Raw genomic sequence first — 20,237 nt, forward strand, 5'->3', positions numbered from 1 at the left:
GTAACAGTACTGTTTAGGATCTTATTTTGGCTCCGTGAGCACATAGCGTAACCGATGATCCAGTTGGTTGTATGTGTTTCTTCTATTTACTCTTATATATGTGTCCACCACACTAATGAAGTGCTCACCGGTTGCTGCCGATCATTGGGCGAACGGCTCGTAGAAGAAAATTTGAGTACATGTGAAATTTCAAGTGTTCAAAAATTACAACTTTCTTATTCTTCTTCTCATATTTTAACTTTTTCCGTTTTTGTTCTGTCTTTGCAAATTTATACCTCAACGTTCCAATTATTTCAGATCATCGATAGCCCGTCTAATTGAGGCTATGATTTTCTCGCCTGGTTGAAAAAAGAGAGAAAGTTCTAATTCAATTCAATGGGAATAACAGCATGTTGCTGCTGCAGCAGCAAAGATGCTGCAATTACCATTGGCATATGGTCACTTGTGAGTTACAAATACTGATTTGCGTTACCCTTTACCGTAAACACTTTTGAAAGATCAAAAAGTTGTCCGTTTCCATTAAAATTTCCGACCGTTTCCATTAAAATTTGTGACCGTTTCCATTAAAATTTCCGACTTTGAACACTTTTCATAATTTTTTTAAAATTTCAGTTTATGTCATTTTTTGCATATTTTTTGTCTATTTTTTTGTTACTAAGCCTGGAAAAATCTGAAACTAGCTGAATAACTTCAAATGACACAGTTACAATGGAAAAAAAAGTATTGTTCATGCAAAAAACCGACCTAAACTGAAATTTTTTGAAGTTACAAATTTTTGTGGAAACATGCGCAAAGTACGAAATTTTTATAGAAACATTCGAAAAAAATTGAAAAAATTGGTAAATCTTAACTTAGTCCACATTTTTACCTATAGGCCCCCCTTTTGACATGGGCCCCCCCCCCCTTTTCTCATGGGCCCCCCCCCCCTTGTCATAAAGAGCCAAAATTTCCTTCTGAAGTCTACTCTATTTTTGACTAAATTTGTAAGGAAAAAACAGATCACAGTGCTTTCATTGTCTCGAATATATTCTCTGGAAAACCACGGAAAAGCTAATTTTTTACGAAAAAATCGAAGATTTAAAAAATCTTGAAATTCCCCCTTTCCTATATCAGCAACATTTTATTAGTGAATCACTTTTTGATATCTCTCACAGAAAATGAGATACATGGGCTCAAATTTGATGATTCGGGTGGCGTTCTATTAGAGTGTTTACGGTAATTTAGCCATCAAACATTTCGGAGAATAATAGTTTTGGGGAATATATATTATGAGTGAAAGGGATTTAGATTTTTTATGTTTTCAATTGATAGGTCAATTTTGAGAGCCTATGAAAGTTATTAAATATTTTCAAATTAGAAAAATGTTTTCCTGCGTACAGAAGAAAATTAGGTTTTTTTGCAGTTGACAACTATTTTCTAGCTACCTTACTTGTTGAGATATGAGCCTTTAAAGTTGGCTCGCCCTTAAAACCTGGCGAAAGGAGTGCTAACTTAAAGACGCATATCTTTAAAAGTACGGTAGCTAGAAAAAAGTGGCCGCATGTCTCATTTAAGATCTACAAACTTGGTTAGGTTTTGTTCAAAATTTCTGAAAATAAACAAGATATTCGAATTTCGTAATAGAAGTTTTTGTAGATAAATTGAACATCTAAAACGCTTTAATAGAATGCCACCCATATTGTCTACTTTGAGCCCATATATCTCGGTTACTGTAAAAGGTATCAAAAAGTTGTCAACTGACAAATTGTTTATCGTAATACCAGTAATATCTTATCAGTTAATCACTTTTTGATATCTATTATAGAAACCGAGATATATAGGTTCAAAGCTGGATGACTTTCTTTCAGAGTGTTTAAGGTTATGATCAGACTTATATTTTTATAATTTTTTAAGACTCAAGCTTCGAAATTAATTTGAAAAATCTAATAATTGACTTTAAAAATTAGTTGAAAGCAAGCATGTTCCAACTCGCATATTGTAGGTGTATGCACTGGCGTCACTTCTTCTGATGGGGTGGCAAACAGGCGTTCTCAATCACTGTCGCGCCGTCACAATGGCACAATCCAATTTACAATGTGAATGGGATTGTCCGTGTGTCGGAGCATCCACTAAACGTACCGCGTCAATCATAGAAGGCAAGTTTTAGTTAGAAAGTTTCTAGAAAAATAGGACATCAAAGCGTTTGCCGTTAGCCTGTTTGCCACCCCATTCTCGTATATTTGTGTGTCTTTCTTTTTGAGTTTTTTAACGATTTATTAAAAATCCCTGGTTTCCAGGTGTCCTCGATAGGCCAATTAGGGATAATGGGGTGGCAAATGGCGGCGATCAAATACGAGAGAGATCGAGCGGCAAACACTTTGTTACCAAATTATAATACTTATGGAAGATTTGATGTTCCTTCGTATTTTGAAAGTTATTGGCAGACTCCTGAAGAGAGATATTATACAGGTAAGGTGAAATTGCAGAAAAAAGGAAATTCGATGTCTTCTAGATTACTGTAAACACACTAATAGAACGACCCGTATTTCTTTGAACTTTGAGTCAATTTATCTCATTTCCTGTAGAAGATATCAAAAAGTAGTCGAATGACACAACATTTATCATAAGATAAAAAACGATGTACTAGTTGACTACTTTTTGATACCTTATACAGGAACCGAGATAAATTGGCTCAAAGTTAAGATGTCGTCAGCCGACCACCTTTCTCGGTCGGCATGCGCCGACTTGACAGTTTTGAGCCTATTTATCTCATTTGCTGTGGAAGATATAATAAAGTAGTCAACAGATAAAATGTTCAACATAATATCACAAACATTTTATCAGTTGATCACTTTTTGATATCTCTTACAGAAAATGAGATATATGTGCTTAAAGTTAAAGGTCTGGGGGACACGGTATTTTTTGAGCCAATTCAATCCCTTCCAAATCCAATTTCAGAAATAATTTCTTCAAAAATCATGTTATGTGCATTCGAAAAAGTTTATTTGAAGGCATATAAAAATATTCAATTCTGCCAGAAACTAGAGAAAACATTCTGAAAATTCAAAAACTTCAATCTTTTGAAATCTATCTATAAGTTGGATGTGATTTCTAAAAAACGTCAATTTTAAAATTCTGTCAAAATTTTCAGCAAGATTTTAAAAAATCTTTCTGAAAGTCGTGGCATGTTTTTTATCTGTCAAAGACTAAACATTCTGAAATTCTGAAATCCTAAAAATCTTAAGAATCCAAAGTTTCAAAACCCAAAAATCTAATTTCCAAAATTTCAGGACTATTCGTTATCCAAGTCCTCTGTCTCATCGCTGCATTCTTCCTCGTTTTTGCCGCTGCCGCAATGATATACGGTATTCACACCTGGTCCAAATACCTCATATGGCCATGGTTCCCAACGATGATCTCCTCGATTCTAGCCACGTTGGCATACTGTATAATGTGGTGGTGTGGAGATGTTAGAGACTATTGGTTGGCTATCACTATCATCGAAATTATCGTAGTCTTTATTAATGTGAGATTTTTTTGAATTTTTAGACGAAAAAATAACGATTTTCTTCAGATTTATTGTGTGGTAGTTGTGATGGTTTACTATAGAAGAATCAATGCAACCACCGATGAATATGAAGGAAAAGATCGAAGAGGAGTACGGTATAATATCAATCGGAATGGAAATAGTAGAAGAGATCTTCTTCAATCCTATGATGATGGTGTCCATCGGAGCCCTCCAATGAAGTACAAACGTATGGTTTTTTAAAGTTTTCTTATTTACAGGGTGATAACTTTTTCATAACGTTTTTCTCAGCAATGCTACACAAAAATTATCAACTACAAAAATGTAGATTTTTGTTTATAATATAAGAAAATTTTTAAAAAGTTTACAAACTTTCGATTCTGAATCCGCACGGCTTCATCCAACGAATGACCTACATGGTGGCGCATAATTAATAGGGATTCAAGTTTGTACTAGCATAAATTTTGAGTGAAGCGTTGTATTTGGCTCCAATTTGGAGTGCGAAAATTCAAGTAATTCATCAGTAAACTGGCCAATTTTCAAATTATTTGATCATCTATGAGCTGAGTTATCACTTGTCAAAGTTGCCTCATCTCATGAAAACCGCAAGAAACATTACGCTGTTCATCGTTGAGCAATAATAAAATACTTAGACTTGAGCAATCGCGTTGAAAATTTTAGCAGCTTTGAATCAAACGTAAAATTATATTCCCATCAATTTTTAAGCTTCCGAGATACTTATGTCCAAAGATATACCCATTTTTATCAGCCCGGTACCACCGTATATGTTCACATTTTTTCAGCAATCGTACCTCAACCGTATCCGGTTTATCCAAGTTATTCTCGAGCCGGAGTCCCCCAAACCCCGATTCCTCTTCCACCGACACAAATCAACACTCCATATCCAATAGATCCACAAGAAATTCAATTCCAATTAGAGCCAAAAGTCAAGAACATTCGAGTAATCGACGACGATCCAGTTGGATCCTGGGTTCGAGATCAGCAGTCGATAGGTACAGTTTTGTGTGATCCTGCTTTCTTCTCTTTTTCTTTTCCACCCTCCTCTAACTGCATGCACTCTCAGTTTCGAACGGTTTCTCATTTTCAGCGATGCTTTCAGAACGGGGACATGAGGCGAGAAGCGAGCCGATTACTGTGAGCAAACAGGTTCAACCAACTACTCTTCAGGTAAGAAGAGAAAGAAAGAAAGAAAGAAAGAAAGAAAGAAAGAAAGAAAGAAAGAAAAAAAGAAAGAAAGAAAGAAAGAAAGAAAGAAAGAAAGAAAGAAAGAAAGAAAGAAAGAAAGAAAGAAAGAAAGAAAGAAAGAAAGAAAGAAAGAAAGAAAGAAAGAAAGAAAGAAAGAAAGAAAGAAAGAAAGAAAGAAAGAAAGAGAGAGAGAGAGAGAGAGAGAGAGAGAGAGAGAGAGAGAGAGAGAGAGAGAGAGAGAAGTTTAGAAATAATATTTTCAGCATTCACGATCAGTACCATCGCTGCACGGAGGAACTCTTGTTTCCCACAGGGATTGTGATCATCGGGATGATAAGCACAGATCCTCCTCTCGCGACGAAAATCCAGAAGTCGTCATGAGTACGATGACTATTCTTCTGAATCCGATCCATCTGATTTCACACGCCAACATCGTCATCGATCGAGTAGTAAACGAAGACACAGAAGTCGTTCTCGATTCGATGAATCTGTTACCAACTATGATTCTGAATTGGATAGAGACCGAGAGAGACGACGGTCAAAGAGACACAGACACGGTGGAAGTCAGAGGAGTTCTTCCAGAAAACAACGGGATGACCGAGGAAGAGACAGAGATCGAGAGAGGGATAGAGAAAGAGAGAAAGAACGAGAAAGGAGAGATCGGGAAAGGGAGAGAGAGGAGAGAGAAAGAGATAATCGAGAGAACGAACGAAGAAGGAGAGATAGAGAAGATAGAGAAAGTGAAGTGCCACGTAGGAGAGAAGGAGATCGAAGAAGTCGTCATCAGGATTCACAGGAGAATTCTGGAGGATCTCAAGAAATGTCATTTCCATTATCGGGAGGGATTACGATACCTCAACATATAGTGATTCCACCGTCATCCGGAGAAAGAGGTCCAGATGGAAATCCAGTTCCACAAAAATATCAAATAAATTCGGAAATTACAATCAATTATGATCATAATGGACGGCCGGTCGTGGGTCCGAGAGAGCCACAGCCAACTATTGAGGAGCCGTATAGGAGGCGTCAAGTTGTGAGTGAATTTTTCTAGATCAAACATTTTTTAGGATTACTGTATTATAAATTTGAAGATATTGGAAGTTGGAAAATTCAAAAATTCGAGAAACTTAGAAATCGAAAATTCGGAAATTATCAAATTTGGAAACTCGAAAGTTCGGAAATTCAAAAATTCTCAAACTTTCTCATTCTCAACTTCGGGAATCCAGAAATAAGAAAGTTCAAAATGTTGAAATTAAAATTCAGAAATTCAGAAATTCAGAAATTCAGAAATTCAGAAATTCAGAAATTCAGAAATTCAGAAATTCAGAAATTCAGAAATTCAGAAATTCAGAAATTCAGAAATTCAGAAATTCAGAAATTCAGAAATTCAGAAATTCAGAAATTCAGAAATTCAGAAATTCAGAAATTCAGAAATTCAGAAATTCAAAATTTCGAAAATTCAAACATTCGAAAAAGTGAAATTTCGAATTCTGATAGAAAAATAAAACTTTCAATTTTTCAGCTACCAATCCAATCAACGTTCTAAATCCATCCGACTAAAGATCTCTACTCATTCTTTCATTTTTTCCCTCCCTGCTTTTTTCTTTTATCCCCAGTTATTCCTAAATTCTATCTCTAGCAACTATTGAAATTAAATTGTAAATATTGATGAAACTCTTCCTAAAAATTTATCATCAACTTTCAATTAGGCCGGTTCTATCCCCCATTCGCTTTCAAAAAGTACACCCCTCAATTTTTTTCAAGTTTTGGGCAAAAATTCATAAACTCTCATGAATTCCCACAAAAAATTCCATCAAATGTTACGCAGTTTTTCAAAATCCCATCATGACTTCTTCTCTTTTTTCATGCATTTTTATGTATTATTTTAAAATTGAGGTCAATAAAAATTTTATAAAAACACAAAAAAATTATTCCAGTTCAAGGATTGCACTTGGAGGACATTCGAAGTTCATATTCCCCTTTTTTTCTTTAAGTGTTTTTCAGGGGAAAAGAAGTCAATTAGAAGTATATTCGCCATTGAACTTCATAACGTCTTGCTTGCACAACGGAACTCTGACGACTTGGAGGCGAAAAAGTGATCCAAAAACTACTCGACGTCCTTCCGATCATATCATTTCTTTGCATGGTAGAACTTCGATTCGGAAAGACTAGTGCTAACTGCTGACCTTCAACGAAATATATGATTTTTCGTTAACTTCTCCTCTTTTTCAGTCATTTTTTTTGTATTATTTTTTTCAAATTGCGGTCAATAAAAAATTCATTAAAAAACAAAAAATTATTCCAGTTCAAGAATTGCACTTGGAGGACATTCAAAGTTCATATTCATGACTGCTTCGACTTGTGGAATCTGAAATTTTGAATGAATTTACTCTTCAGATTCTTCTGTAAATCTTACCCATCTATAAGTTAACGCCTTCATTCCCTTCTTCACTTTTCTTCCTCCTACCCTTATAAATGCAAATTCCTGTTCTTCCAGAGGTTTCCAACGATCTTGAATCACTGAAAAATCATTTAACAGTTTCGTTTTTTCTAGAAGATTCAAATTTACATCCAGGGCAGTTGTATTCTCGAAGAATTGTCTCGTTATTCAAGTAGTCGTGACTGAAATTTCACAAATTTTATTTGTCAACCTTCTTCCGTCTTACATGGAATTCACAACAAGATAACTGTCGTATTTAGAGAGTGTTACTGAGCTCATATCGTCGAATTCCATCTGGAGTAAAGCAATTTTTGTGGTTTCATGATTAAATACCTACTTCAACACTGTATTCTTTTGTCAAAAAAATAATGCATGAGACAGTTGCAAGCATAACTGCAAGTAGCAAAAGTGATGGAAAGACAAATTGGATTACAAGTTCCAGTGGAGGAGTTGATCGGAAACGATATCGAGTTGGGTCCGTTAAATAGGTGAACTCGCCGGTTTCGACTGGAATATTTAGAATAGTATTATGGATTGCCTCCTGATTAGACGTTGAACGAGAATTCTGGATAGTTCTTTTTTCTAGAAGCACTGTGAATTTTTTGTTGTCCCCACGGGGACTGGGCCGAGCCCGGCAGCAGTGCAACGCCGGGACGACCCTTGGAAAGTCGGAGCAAGCCCCGAGTCTTTCCTAGGTTCCAAAAATCATATAACCTTTATTACACTCATTCGAGTGTATACCGTAGGTTAATACGATAAGAACAGATACTACACTTTGATCTTAGCTAATAAGCCGAAGAAGCGATGAAGAGACGGCGAGGCGACGGGTGTAGGGGAAACGCGTGTACCGACAAAAACCGGGCTCGCGCCGGCCACTATACCCGTGTGGTTAAGGATATGAGAGGTGGTGGGGCGCGTTAAAAGAGAGAATGTGAATGTTTTGTGATGTGAAGGAAAAAAGACATAAAGGAATTCAATGAAATTTCCAGAATTTAAGAAATTTACACTTTCAAAATTTCAGCATTTCAGGTTCTCAGAATTTCATAATCTAATCTCACACTTTCAAAATTTCGAAGCTTTAGAATTTCAGAATTTCAGAGTTTCAGAATCTCAGAATTTTGAAATTTCTGAAATTCTTGAAATTCAAAACTTTTCAAATTGAACAAAGAAAGTCATTTTTGCAACTCCCGTACCAGTTGAAGTTCTAAAAAGTAACGAATTTTAAAAATAGAAACTTTGAGATGTTTGAAACTCTAGAATTTAAAACAATCGGAAATTCAAAATTTTCAACAAAAAAATCAACTATTCAAGCATTTTCAGAATTTCAGAACTTCAAATTTTCCTATTTTCTAATTTTCGAATTTCAAACTTCAGAATTTAGGACTTTAGAATTCAAGAAATTGACATTTTAAAAATTTCAGATTTTCATAATTTCAGAATTTCAAAATTCTAGATTTTCTAAATTTCGGAACTTCAGAATTTCAAAATTTCAAAATCTCTGTACCTCAGAATTTTGAAATTAAAAAATAGTGAACTCACATTCGATAAGTTCATTCTGGAATTCCCGTCTTCTTGCATGTTCCAGCGCCTTGTCTCCACCCGGCCTGACATGTGAAATCAAATGAGTTTTCCTATTCAATTTTTTCTCTTTTTTCGGTTTTTTCGCAATTCCAACGGCCGTTTTTGTTTCAACACTGGTATCCATCACTCCCATTATTTTACTTTTCTTATCAGGTGGAACATCTGGATTTGGTGTTAATGCTGGTCCCTTTCCATCCTCATTCGACCCTTTCGAACTCTGTGCTGTACTTGAAACCAACGGAGTCATTGACGGTGTTTGGCTGGTTTTCGGGGGTGCCATTGCCTTCGCTTTCTTCTTTTGGAGCGCCGGAGATTTCGCAGAATTTGCAGTCGGCGGCATTTCTTCAATTTCCTTTGATCTCTCTTTTCCCAATTTCTCTTTCGTTCCTTTTCCATCTACTTTCAGAGATTTCGACTTTTTGAAGTTCTTTTCGTCGACATTTCTTCTTGAAGATGGAATCTTTTCAGCTGTTTTTATTTTTGATTTATTCTTTTTTCGAGAGTCTTTTGAGCTTGTTTCACTTTTTGTAACTTGTTGTGTTGGTTGTTCTTTTTCATCTGATTTTTTGATTTTCTGGAAATTATATTAGAATCCTTCACATTTTCCAGTGTTTTCCTCTACAGTAATCCTTTACTTTTTCAAATGTTTTCCCTACAGTAATCTTTCACTTCTTCGAATATTTTTCTTCTACAGTAATCCTACAAAATTTTAAATTATTTTCTCCTACAGTAATCCTTTTCATTTTCAAATTTATTTCTACAGTAATTATTTTCTTTTTATATCGTTTCCCCTTACAGTAATCCCTCATTTCAATAATCCTTTTTAAATGTGACCTATCACTCACAGGTTCTTTTCCAGATTCATCCTCGACTCTCATTTTTGTAGAAACTGGCGGCTTGTCGTGGACAATGACACTATCTGATTATTGACGCGTGTTTAAAGTTCTGTAGTTTTTAGGTCACAATTACTAATTACAATATTGATTGATCTAAATTTCCATGAATTTCAGGTGTTTTGGCTGAAAATATTGCTATTTTCCCGATTTTTATGCGTTAACTGTCAACTTTTTCATTATTATTCTTGTCCGGCGGCGAACCTTGTGGCCGAAAATTTACTTGCAGGCGCATCGTTGGTACAGTAGCGAAAACAGCTACGGTATTTCAAATTAATGCATGCGCCTTAATACCGTACCTAGAAATTGAATTAACTTTTGCTCTTTCCTCTTAAATTTTCGTTCTTTTTTTGTCAAATTCTTATTGATCTTCAATTTATTTCCATTATAAAATAGACAGACAGCCAAATATGGGCCCTAAATTAATTGCGAGGTACGGTATTAAAGGCGCATTTATTCATGTAGCTGTTCCCACTACCGGACCTAAGCTCCGCCCACCGTAGAATTTTTTTAACCAGAAAAAGTTACAATTTTTAAAGTTTTGATAAAGATGGGATTTCATTTTTCCTCAGCTTCCTTTTGGGTGAAATATTATTCTTTGTTCATTTTCCATGTTTTGTAATTCACCAAACAGATTTAAGGGTTTCAAATTTTTATTAAACCGTTGAAAAGGTAGAAAAAAATAAGTCAAAATATTATGTTCAAAGGGGATGGGGTGGGGGTGGTTTTGGCGAAACTAACCCTCAAAGCTAATTTTGAAATCAGGACAAATGTTCTGGCAATCACACATCTCCATTGCGCTTTTAAAGCTAATCAAATGATGATCACCAGAGCATTTGAACATTCATGGAAAAGCGGCGCACGATAGTGATTACTGTATCCTACAGTAACCCGAGACTTCATTGAAAAATGAAAGAGAAGAGTGTTTTTATAGTGAGCATTTTGTTGTTTTGGGTAAGAAGAAAACAATCGAGGAAAAGTTTTGTGAAAATTGAAAGAACTCGGTAGTATTGGCACTTTTAGGTCTTCTCGAATTGACCTTCAAGAATATATATATATATAGATAAAAATATTTTCAGAGAGAAACAAGCACAATGTTTTGAAATGAAAGACACTTTTTGGGCATTCGGAGGGGGAGGTTCAAAATGGAACATGAAAAAAATACAGCTTAAAGAGAGTAAAGGGATGTTGATTGAGTTAGTTTAGGAGAGAGATAAATTATATATAAAAATCTGTTTTGTTCACCGCGATGTGTACGACCAAAAAAGGGGAAAGTTTTGAAAGAACTCTGGCATTTTGAATCAATCAATGAAAGATGAAAATGAGTGGAGAAGAAAAGTTAGTAGAGCACTTTTGATGCAAAAGCGACCAGCGACAATCACAAAAAACTCGAGAAACTAAATAAGGAGTAGAGAAAGAGACATACAAGAAAATCACATAGAAAGCTCATAGGGTGGCGAGGGTGATGGAGAGAGCGACAATTCTTACATACATACACCAAAAACGTAAATGGTTAAGAAAAAGAAAAAGGCGACTGAAAATGGTTATAGGTGAGTAGAAAAGGCGAGAAAAAACAACGATCAGTTGTGTCACCACGCCTGTGGTGAGGGGGGTAATTCGGACGCCTGCGCTACTGATGAGCTTGCGAAATTCTTGTAGGCCGCTGACTGCGGATTTATGCATAATGCAACACCGTAGAGGGCTGGTCGATCCATCACGAATTGGTACATTTTCTCGCGAAGTTCGAACATTGACAGCCGTGACATGTCTTTCTCCCATTTTGGATCGAATGGACTCTCGTGCTGAAAATAAAGATGGATTAGGAATGACTGTATTCGGAAAAATTGCTTACCTTAGGGTCTAATTCTTGCGAAAATATCCTTGATGGCACGTTTGCTTTCGTATAACAGCACGAGCACATACACGAGTGGAAACGGAGTCGTCCTTCTTCGAGATATGGATGTGAAAGTGCTTCTTCTACGCTGATTCTCTCATCTGGATTGAATTTAAGAAGTTTCACTAACAGATCCACTGCATCGTCTGTTGTCTGTTGAGACAATCTGTATAGGGACTGAAGATTCGGAGCTCGTGGTCCAGCACGAAGGACGTGGTTCTTGGCTCCCTCGCAAGCATATTTCATCGCTTCTTGTGATGGTGTTCCAAGAAGATCAATGATCATCTGAAGCTGTTCAATCGGTCCAGCGGCTTGGAACAGGATCTTTCGTTGCAGAAGCTCAGCGAAGATGCATCCGACAGACCAGATGTCAACGGCTCCCGTATACCTCCTGGCGCCCATCAAAAGTTCTGGTGCTCTGTAGTATTGAGTGACAACTTCATGAGTCATGTTCAGGCGGTCTCGTGAATCCCATGTTCGCGCCAATCCAAAGTCGCAGATTTTAAGAATGCAATTGCTGTTGACCAAAAGGTTTCCTGGCTTGATATCTCTATGTAGAATGTTTGCAGTATGCAAATATTTCAATCCTATAAATATAAAAACTTATAATTTTAACTTTTTGATTAATTTTACCTCTGAGAATCTGATATACAAAAACTTTGACATGATCAATTGTCAGTGTTTGTGGGGAAACGATTATCTTGTGAAGGTCACTTTGCATTAACTCGGTGAGCACATATCTGAAAAATAATTAATTTTTTATTCCTTTTTTTCTTTTCTCCTTTTTCCGACTAAAGTATCCCTTTTTAATCTTCTCACTTTCATTCTCCCGGACCCCAAACGTTCGGCGCGCGCGCGAACATTTTTTAAAGACACACATGCCAGTCACCACAACAATAATCTAAGGTCAGCCACACGTGACAAAAACAGCTCCCGATGTGTCCCGGTGGTGGCGTCTGTTCCCGTGTCTGCCAGTGTCTCAGAGTCGTCCCCCCAAAACTGTCTGCGTCTCTCTTCCATAAGTACGCGCATTCCCGCCCCGGGCGAGGGCACGTACCATTGGGTGACTGCCACCAACACTATTCCCGGCCGGTCACCCCGCCACACGGTCCGCTCTCACCACGCCAAAAGGTCATTGGGGGAGGGGAGGAACGAGTATGATGAGTATATATCGCACGGACAGCCTGCCTGCGCGAAACGTACCAGTACCCGAGTGATTGAGAAATAAAAAAACAAGAAGGGGGAGGAGGAAGACTCCAAGGATACTGATGATGATGATGGGTGGTGGGACACACGTTATCGTCTCCTTCCGCCCTTCGAGTAAGGCAGTGCCATGCCACCACATACAAACATACATATGCGCACACAGAAGAGACACCAATGGCAACACAAAAAAAAGGCAAATAGGTTTGATGTGACTAATCAATCTTTGGTGGTGTATAGACGGGGTAAGGTGCCAGCTGGTACTAAAAGGTACAAGTGGTGCTCAGCAAAGAGCCGTACCATCCAAACCACGTGTCGAAATTGTATCAAGGTGTGATGCTTTTAACAATATAAAGTACAAAAATAGACAAGACTACAGTACTCTCCTTACAGGCGCAACCCCTCAGCATGTTTCAGAATTCCAAAAGTCAATCCTAAATTTTCCTTGAAAGATCATCCTCGTGTGAGACCTAGTTTTGACCCCCTAATCGAAAGTTTTCATTTATAATAAACCGTCGTCGTCGACTGGTCTCGCCCACTTCCTCTTCCTTTCTTTTCTAATTTCACTACTTTCACTTTCACTTTCGTGTCCGGACGTTCTCTCCCTAGCGGTCAACTACCCCCGATAGCCACCCCGTGTTGTCAGCTGTTATTACTTACAATTCTTGAAAGAAGCTCGGATTTGCTGGCTGCAAAATGTCTAGCAGTGAAAGAACATTGTCATGTCGGAACGAGGAGAGCATCTTGATTTCTCGAAATACTCGTTTACACGAAGCCAAGTTTTGGAATACATTTGGCATCTTCTTCAGTGCTACTCGCTTTCCACTTCGAGGATCTGTGACTGACCTGAAAAAAGGAAAAAATATTATTTGAAAAAATTTTAAGTTTCGAAAAAAACTTACCAAACAACTCCAAAAGCACCATAGCCAATAGGCCTGTCTGGTTGGGAATCTTGTACTGGAGGCTGGTAGAATGGTTGGGCGGCTGCCAGAATGGCATTTGAAGAGACATGTGCCACCTGAAACTGGAAAAATCAAATTAACTTGGAGTTAGGATTTCAGATAAATTTGAAATTGAAATTTTTTTAAAAATCCTACCCAAACGAATTTCCGTAGATATTCGATTAGAGATTCAATGATTGCCACCAGAATCATTGTTTTAAACACAAATGTACAATGGCTTCAGTGCCAATAGTTCTAATGTTAGCGAAAGTACACCTAGATCAAAACGAGACGCAGACCGGGGAGCACGAGGGTCTGATTCAGTCACGTGGTGTCTGAATTTGAAGACAGGAGGTGTATGTAGAAACGTGTTTGAATAGTGAAAAGAGATAGAAATATACGTAGTATTGTTCTGGGCGATAGCAGAAGGGCGAGGAAACAAAGAAGGAAGCAAAATCAGATTGGCATCAGGCGAAAGATTATTGCCACTGGAACCAGCGTATAGGAGGAAAAATAAACCCAAAATCGGATAGTCGCTCGTAGGCAAAAATGTTCCCCGTGGTTCGACAGTGGTGGCGCCACCAGCAGCAGCAGAGTTTCATTGAAAGGAAGAAGAGAGAACCAGAGAAGAAAGCAAAACACAGAGTGTAGCCGGTTAGCATGCTTGGAAGAGAGCGGGGACGGACTGATCATCTGATCTTATCATTATGATACTGAACCTGCTCTGTGTGCGCTGTCTCAAGTGCCGAAAATGATTATCGCTCCCTTTCAGCTGACCGTCTCATGAAAAAGTCAACTGATTTCTTCGTCTTTGAGGGGTCATTTGATGAGCAAAAGCTAGATAACTAGAGCTAAGAGTTCCAAGAGTTCGTAGAACGAGATTTTCAAAAACATGTTTTTTTTCTCCGGCTAGTTCAAATAATGTCCTTGGCGAGGGGGAAATGCTTTTCTTGGAGTTCAGAATCAATTGATGGTTCAAAAAAAGAAAGAAGCAACAACGTAAATACCCTCCCTCACACGACGACGTCTTCATGTGCGCGCGTACACACACGTGCGTCATTTTCTGAGAACCGAACATCATCAGCTGAGTGAGAGAGAACGTCTATGTGTCATGGATTTTCAGAGAACTTCCGTTTTCCATTCGCGGGGAGAGCGTTACTCATAGCCGTTCCTGGTAAACAGTAGGGGGCGTTAAAAGCAAGAATTTCGAACTTTTCGATTTTTGTTATTTTCAGATTGGGTTTTTAGTTCGGAACCAACTTTTTGAATCCTATTTAAATGTCATAAACTTTAAGAGCCTCCTCATTACATTAATAGGACTGTGCAAACGAGAGAGGGGATAATAGAAAGTGCAACACGCGCATAAAAAAAGGACATCAAGACTTTGGAGTGCTGCCTGGTGCGTCCGGACACAGAGGGGGCAAAGTACGTGTCATCAACTAGAGATACCAGTAGGATCAGAACAGAAATTCGTTTTTGATTAATTTCTTTACCAATTATCAGTAATTTTTTTGAAAATATCAAATTTTGTAATGGAAAATGAACAAACCTGTGGTTGGGTGGGAATTTGCGGAACTTGCTGCTGTTTTTGAGGATTTTTCTCATAGCACGTCGTCGAGCCGACGGCTGCCGGGTGTGTATGTGATACCAAAGCCATGTCACCTGCAAAATGCATAAAAATGAATAAAAAGTATAAATAATGTATAATTAATTCATTAATTTTGACCTGTTTTCTAAAATTAATTACCATATGATAAATCCCTCATTTTTTGAAAGATGTGTTCGTCTTGAAAGTTTTGAATCTTGTCAGAAGGAGCTTCAAATAAATTAAAAATGATTTAGAAGGTCAACGAAGCGATTTAAAGAAGATGTTGAAGATTTCAAAATATAAATTAGTTTGGGTTTAAACACACACACACACAGGGCGTCGTTACTCAGTCTGTGTGACAAAATGTGGGTGTGATGGTGGTGGGGGCCAGAGAAGGGGAAAGGCGGGCCCGTTGTGTGTGTGGGGCTAACCTTGAATGCCAGGCAGTTCCTCTTCTCACTCACACCACTACCCAACACCGAGAGAATCAGACACAATGAGGACGAGGCGGGATAAAGAGAGCCAACGGGACCAAGAGACGCAGCGAGAGATACTGACTACTACTGGTCTTCTTTTGCCCCCTGTGGGAGAAGACGATGAACCTTTTGGAGGAGGAAGATGAGACCGAGAAAAATAAGGAGGAAAAATGGAAGAAGTCTAGGAGGAGGAGGACCACGCCCTATATATTCAAATGTCTTTGCACTTTTTGTATATCTGCTCTCTACGACTTCCGAGAAGCTTGAACCACATAGTACAAGTTCAGAGCAGCTCTTCTGAATCACCCACAAGGCTATTCAATTCAAGGGCGATTGTCCTGAAAGTAGATATTCGGGGCAACACCTGCAAGCTAAGCCACCAGAAAAAAGGCATTAGAGAAGATCAAAATTCAGCTAGCTCTTTTTTTTCTCAAAAGTCTGAATGGGTGGGTTTCTGTGAATTCATTGACGTCTAATGCTGCTTCTTCATGACGTTTACGCCTTCTTTCCGGTAAGCAAACATCGAATAAAAACATAAAGAAAAATTGCTCCGCACAAATTAACATATGACGAACTAACCTAGAAATAAGAAATACATAGTTGGAGTAACATATGCTATATGACGCAATTTGATTTAGTCGGCGGGGCAAACATATTAATCGAATAAAATATGAATATGTATGAAAAAGATTCTAGTCCTAGAAGAATTGCTCATCTTAGAATTTGAATGATGTTGTCAAGACGACGTTACAAACAATATAGAATTTCGCAATAGAAAAGATTTCTTAGAATCCGAAATCAGAATTGCTGGAACTTGAGCTACTCATATTCCACGAACGAGCACTTATTCAGAAAATGATTCCGAGTATTCTAGAAGATGTCCTCGGCTTCACGAGGGTCGAAAAAAAAACAATGACAACAACAAAAACAGGCGACGAACGTTGAAAACAATTTTAGTTCTAATAGAGATAGAGAGATATATAGGGAGAGCTAGAGAAACACAAACTCAAATAGTTACTTTTTTGAAGAAAAAAAAGAACGCGATAGTGCAAAGAAGGAAAAAAGAGAGAAGAGAGTTCTAACGCACTTTTGAAGGTCGCACTGATCAAATTTGCGAGCGACAGAGAAAAGGACAGAATTAATCTTTTTTTTGGTTTCTAGTATGTTCACAAGTTCAAAACCTTACCAACTAGCTGTTGATGATGATGGAGCGCTTGTTGCTGCTGCTGTTGTTGCACCAAGTTCTGTAGGTGTTGGTGTAGTGCGAAATGGGACGGTTGTTGGATCACTGAAACATTTTCTTTGTGAGTATGGATTTTAGAAGATCTGAGTTACCGTCGGATCTTGGTAATATTGCCGGATGATGTGCCACTTGTGGCAAATGATGATGATGATGACCTGCGACTAGCTGGTGCTGGACCGATGGATGTAGTTGGTGATGGTGATGAGCTACGGCGGCAGCTGCTAATTGGTGCTCCGGAATTATAGGGATACCTGAAGAATTGAATTTTTTTAATTTTCAGCAATACCGTAAACCCTGCAATAGAAGGGCCTGTGTCAAGTTTCAGCTCAATTATCTCGATTTCAGTGGAAGATATAAAAAATCTGCCAACTGATAAAATACTTGTGATAATATGATAAACAGTTTATCAGTTGACAACATTTCGATATCTTTGACAGGAACCGAGATAAAATGGCTCTTCTATTACAGGTTATCCGGTATTTGAAATGATTTGATAAGCTTGATTTCTGACATGTTTTTCTGGGCATAAATGAGGATGAGCAATGATTTCTGAACACTTTTGATCAGTTAAAAATTTTTCAAAATGCAAATTGATCTACGAACAAGAGCGATCTCCAAAGTTTTAAGAAGCCTTTTTTCTTGAAGATTAATTTTTTTATTATGATAAATAGCCTTTAAATCTCTTTTGGTTCATTTTTATAATTGATTTCAAAGCAATACTCACCTTGATTCAAAATCTGCTGTTGTCTGGAAATGAGGGCTGCGTGCGCTGCGGCAAGATCGTAGAGCTCAGTCGACGATGAGCTACAGCCGGATGAACTGCTTGAGCCTGGAAATCAGGAAGACATTATTACAAGGAAGAGTTTGGAACACACACAAAAAAAAGAAAAGAAGAACATAAAAAAGAAACTAGAGAGTTATTTATTCATGACGACGACTTCTTCTTTCTTCTTCCTCTATAAATCAGAAAAAGGAAGAAGAAGGAAAAAAAAAGAAAAAAAAAAGAAGAAGGAAGAGGAAGCTAAAAACTACCACCCTCGTACAAAATGACTCATCCGATTTTTCAGGTAGTAGTTCATTTTGGAGTTCTGAGGAAAAGAGAAAATATGAGAAAATGAGGAATAAAAGGAACAAACATGGAGGAGGAGGAGAATCATGGAATGTGTCCTCCGTGTCTTTCTGCGAGACGAGAACGATGAAGAAGAAGAAGAAAGTGAATCCGAAGATAGTACGCATCCTCCTCTCTTCTTATTCCAACTATCCATCCTCGCGCACCACCAGCCAACACCGTTTTCGTCGCGATGGTCTTCGTTTACCAGTCTGCGTCTGCGGTACCATCTCGGATCCTGTGCGCGCACGCACCGCCTGGGAGACCGACTGACTGTGTGCTAACAGAGAGAGAGAGAGAGAGAGAGAGAGACCTCCTTGTCCCTCACTACCTGCCTCCGTACCACGTACATTGGGTAACTCCCGCAACGGCTGTATCCCTCTGTGAGAAACCGATGGTTTCGAAATATTTCAAGGATAATGGTACGAGGTCGGCTGACACCAATGTGAGAAGTACATAGTAAAGTTTTATTATGGGATAGAACCGGAAGGCCCGCAAGGATAGAACCGGAAGGAGTACAAGGCAGAAAAACTAAAATATCAAGAATCTTTGTAAATTTAAAATAAAGAAACATAAATAAATATCGGTAATCTACAGTTTTATCACTGATTAATGAGGCAAAAAATTCGGAGGGTGCAAGAATTTAAGGTTCGGAGTACAAAGCAATTCAGGGGTACAAAATCCTCAATTCGTGTGTTCAAATGAAAAAAATTTGTATTTTTTACCCAAAAATCACTATGTACCTGCCGAATTATGTGCTGTTAAATGATACGGTAGACAAAATTATCAGAAAGATGAGAAATGCGAATCTAGAAATTGAGAAAAAAAGAACTTTCATCACCCACGTGGCACAAGAAGTTGTTCCAACGAACGAACAAATCAAATTAACGAAAAATGACTTTAACAAAAACCGGATCTAGATGTAGCCTTTTACTTCTGATTCTACTTGCCGCACCCCAATGAGATGCCAAATTGAATGGAATTCTACGGAAAAGCAGCTGATCGAAAAACAAATCGGATCAAGGCATACGGTACTCTCGTAGACTTTTTGAAAACGAGCGACGCTACAGCTGATCGGAAGCTAACAATAGGGGAGAGCCGGAGACGAGTAAAGCAGAAGAGAGCGTGTGAACTTGAGAGAGTGCAGAGAAACAAATGAACGACCACCCAGCAGCCAGCAGACAGACGAACCACGAATTCGAATAGTATGCAGGGCAGCCAGTGGCCACTCTTCTTGAAGAAACATTAACTAGACATGAGACGCAGAGAACACGACGGGCGAGAGAATGGTCAAGCCTGAAGAGACGGCAGAGACAAGTACTCACACATCTGACTGACCACTCAAATGGCGAGGAAAACGGCCGGGAATCGAGGAGAAGACAGTTGGGAAGAAGCAGAAAAGATGAACTAGGGTCTCCCGAATTGCCTGACTGCCTACTACTGGAGATGCCCAGCTTCAACACATAAACTACTACTATTACTACGATTTCGCGTTTCAAATTTGCATTTCGAATGAGTGTTCGGGGCTAATTCCAATAGAGTGCTCGATGGCATTGTTGGGAAGAAATATCTGAGTTTTTCTTGGTTAAAGAAATGTAGAAGCTGAGGACTTCAGAAAACGAAAAAAAGAAAGTTGCAGATAAATTCGTTCAGATTCGCCCGCAGATTGCAGACGAATCTAAAGTAATATCAGAGACGAGGAAGAGGACTGCTATATGTGGTGTATTTTTGTTGTTGTTATTGTGGCACACACGGGGCAAGAAAAAAAAACGAAAGCTAGCAAAAAAGAACGCCGACTGCTGCTTTTTTGGGTCGACGACTACTATACAAGAAGAGGAAAAGACGAAGAAACAAACAAAAACCGGCTGGATATTTAGTTCAACAGATTGAGCAAAAAAATTTGTTATTTTCATTATTCAGAGGCCGTATGCAAGAAAGTGGAAAACCATTTTCCGGTGTTTGGAAAACGATTTTTTGATAGTTTGGAGAGAATTTTCACAGTGGTTATATTCACTTTTAGTCATTTTTCAGCCCAGAATCCATTTTAAAATGGGAAAAATCTGTTAAAGCTCTCAGAAAACCATTTTCCAAACACCGGAAAATGGTTTTCCACTTTCTTGCATACGGCCTCAGGGGTCGGAAGAATATGGTTTTGCAGC

The 20,237-nt window shown here is 38.2% G+C and overlaps 3 protein-coding genes across 3 annotated transcripts; 1 reads left to right on the forward strand and 2 right to left on the reverse strand.

Moving 5' to 3' along the window:
• Window positions 1-375: 375 nt before the first annotated feature.
• On the forward strand, window positions 376-6,257 carry CBG18288 (the record flags this gene model as incomplete). The annotated part of the gene is made up of 9 exons (XM_045243760.1): window positions 376-444; window positions 2,277-2,448; window positions 3,270-3,505; window positions 3,554-3,734; window positions 4,309-4,518; window positions 4,626-4,693; window positions 4,975-5,274; window positions 5,415-5,744; window positions 6,234-6,257. The coding sequence occupies 9 exons, from the start codon at window positions 376-378 to the stop codon at window positions 6,255-6,257; spliced, it is 1,590 nt and encodes a 529-aa protein (XP_045096435.1).
• A 750-nt stretch (window positions 6,258-7,007) lies between these two features.
• CBG18287 lies at window positions 7,008-9,610 on the reverse strand (the record flags this gene model as incomplete). The annotated part of the gene is made up of 7 exons (XM_045243761.1): window positions 7,008-7,079; window positions 7,128-7,231; window positions 7,281-7,333; window positions 7,378-7,445; window positions 7,489-7,658; window positions 8,751-9,178; window positions 9,567-9,610. 7 exons carry the CDS (start codon window positions 9,608-9,610, stop codon window positions 7,008-7,010), a joined length of 939 nt encoding a protein of 312 aa, XP_045096434.1.
• Window positions 9,611-11,214: 1,604 nt separating this feature from the next.
• On the reverse strand, window positions 11,215-19,632 carry Cbr-lit-1 (the record flags this gene model as incomplete). The annotated part of the gene is made up of 11 exons (XM_045243762.1): window positions 11,215-11,427; window positions 11,478-12,106; window positions 12,153-12,259; window positions 12,815-12,985; window positions 13,383-13,568; window positions 13,625-13,740; window positions 15,213-15,325; window positions 16,914-17,015; window positions 17,063-17,221; window positions 17,695-17,799; window positions 19,560-19,632. 11 exons carry the CDS (start codon window positions 19,630-19,632, stop codon window positions 11,215-11,217), a joined length of 1,974 nt encoding a protein of 657 aa, XP_045096433.1.
• Between the last annotated feature and the right edge of the window lie 605 nt (window positions 19,633-20,237).

This window comes from Caenorhabditis briggsae (genome assembly GCF_000004555.2).
Source record: "Caenorhabditis briggsae complete genome, chrIII, whole genome shotgun sequence".
NCBI classification, from domain to species: Eukaryota; Metazoa; Nematoda; class Chromadorea; order Rhabditida; family Rhabditidae; genus Caenorhabditis; species Caenorhabditis briggsae.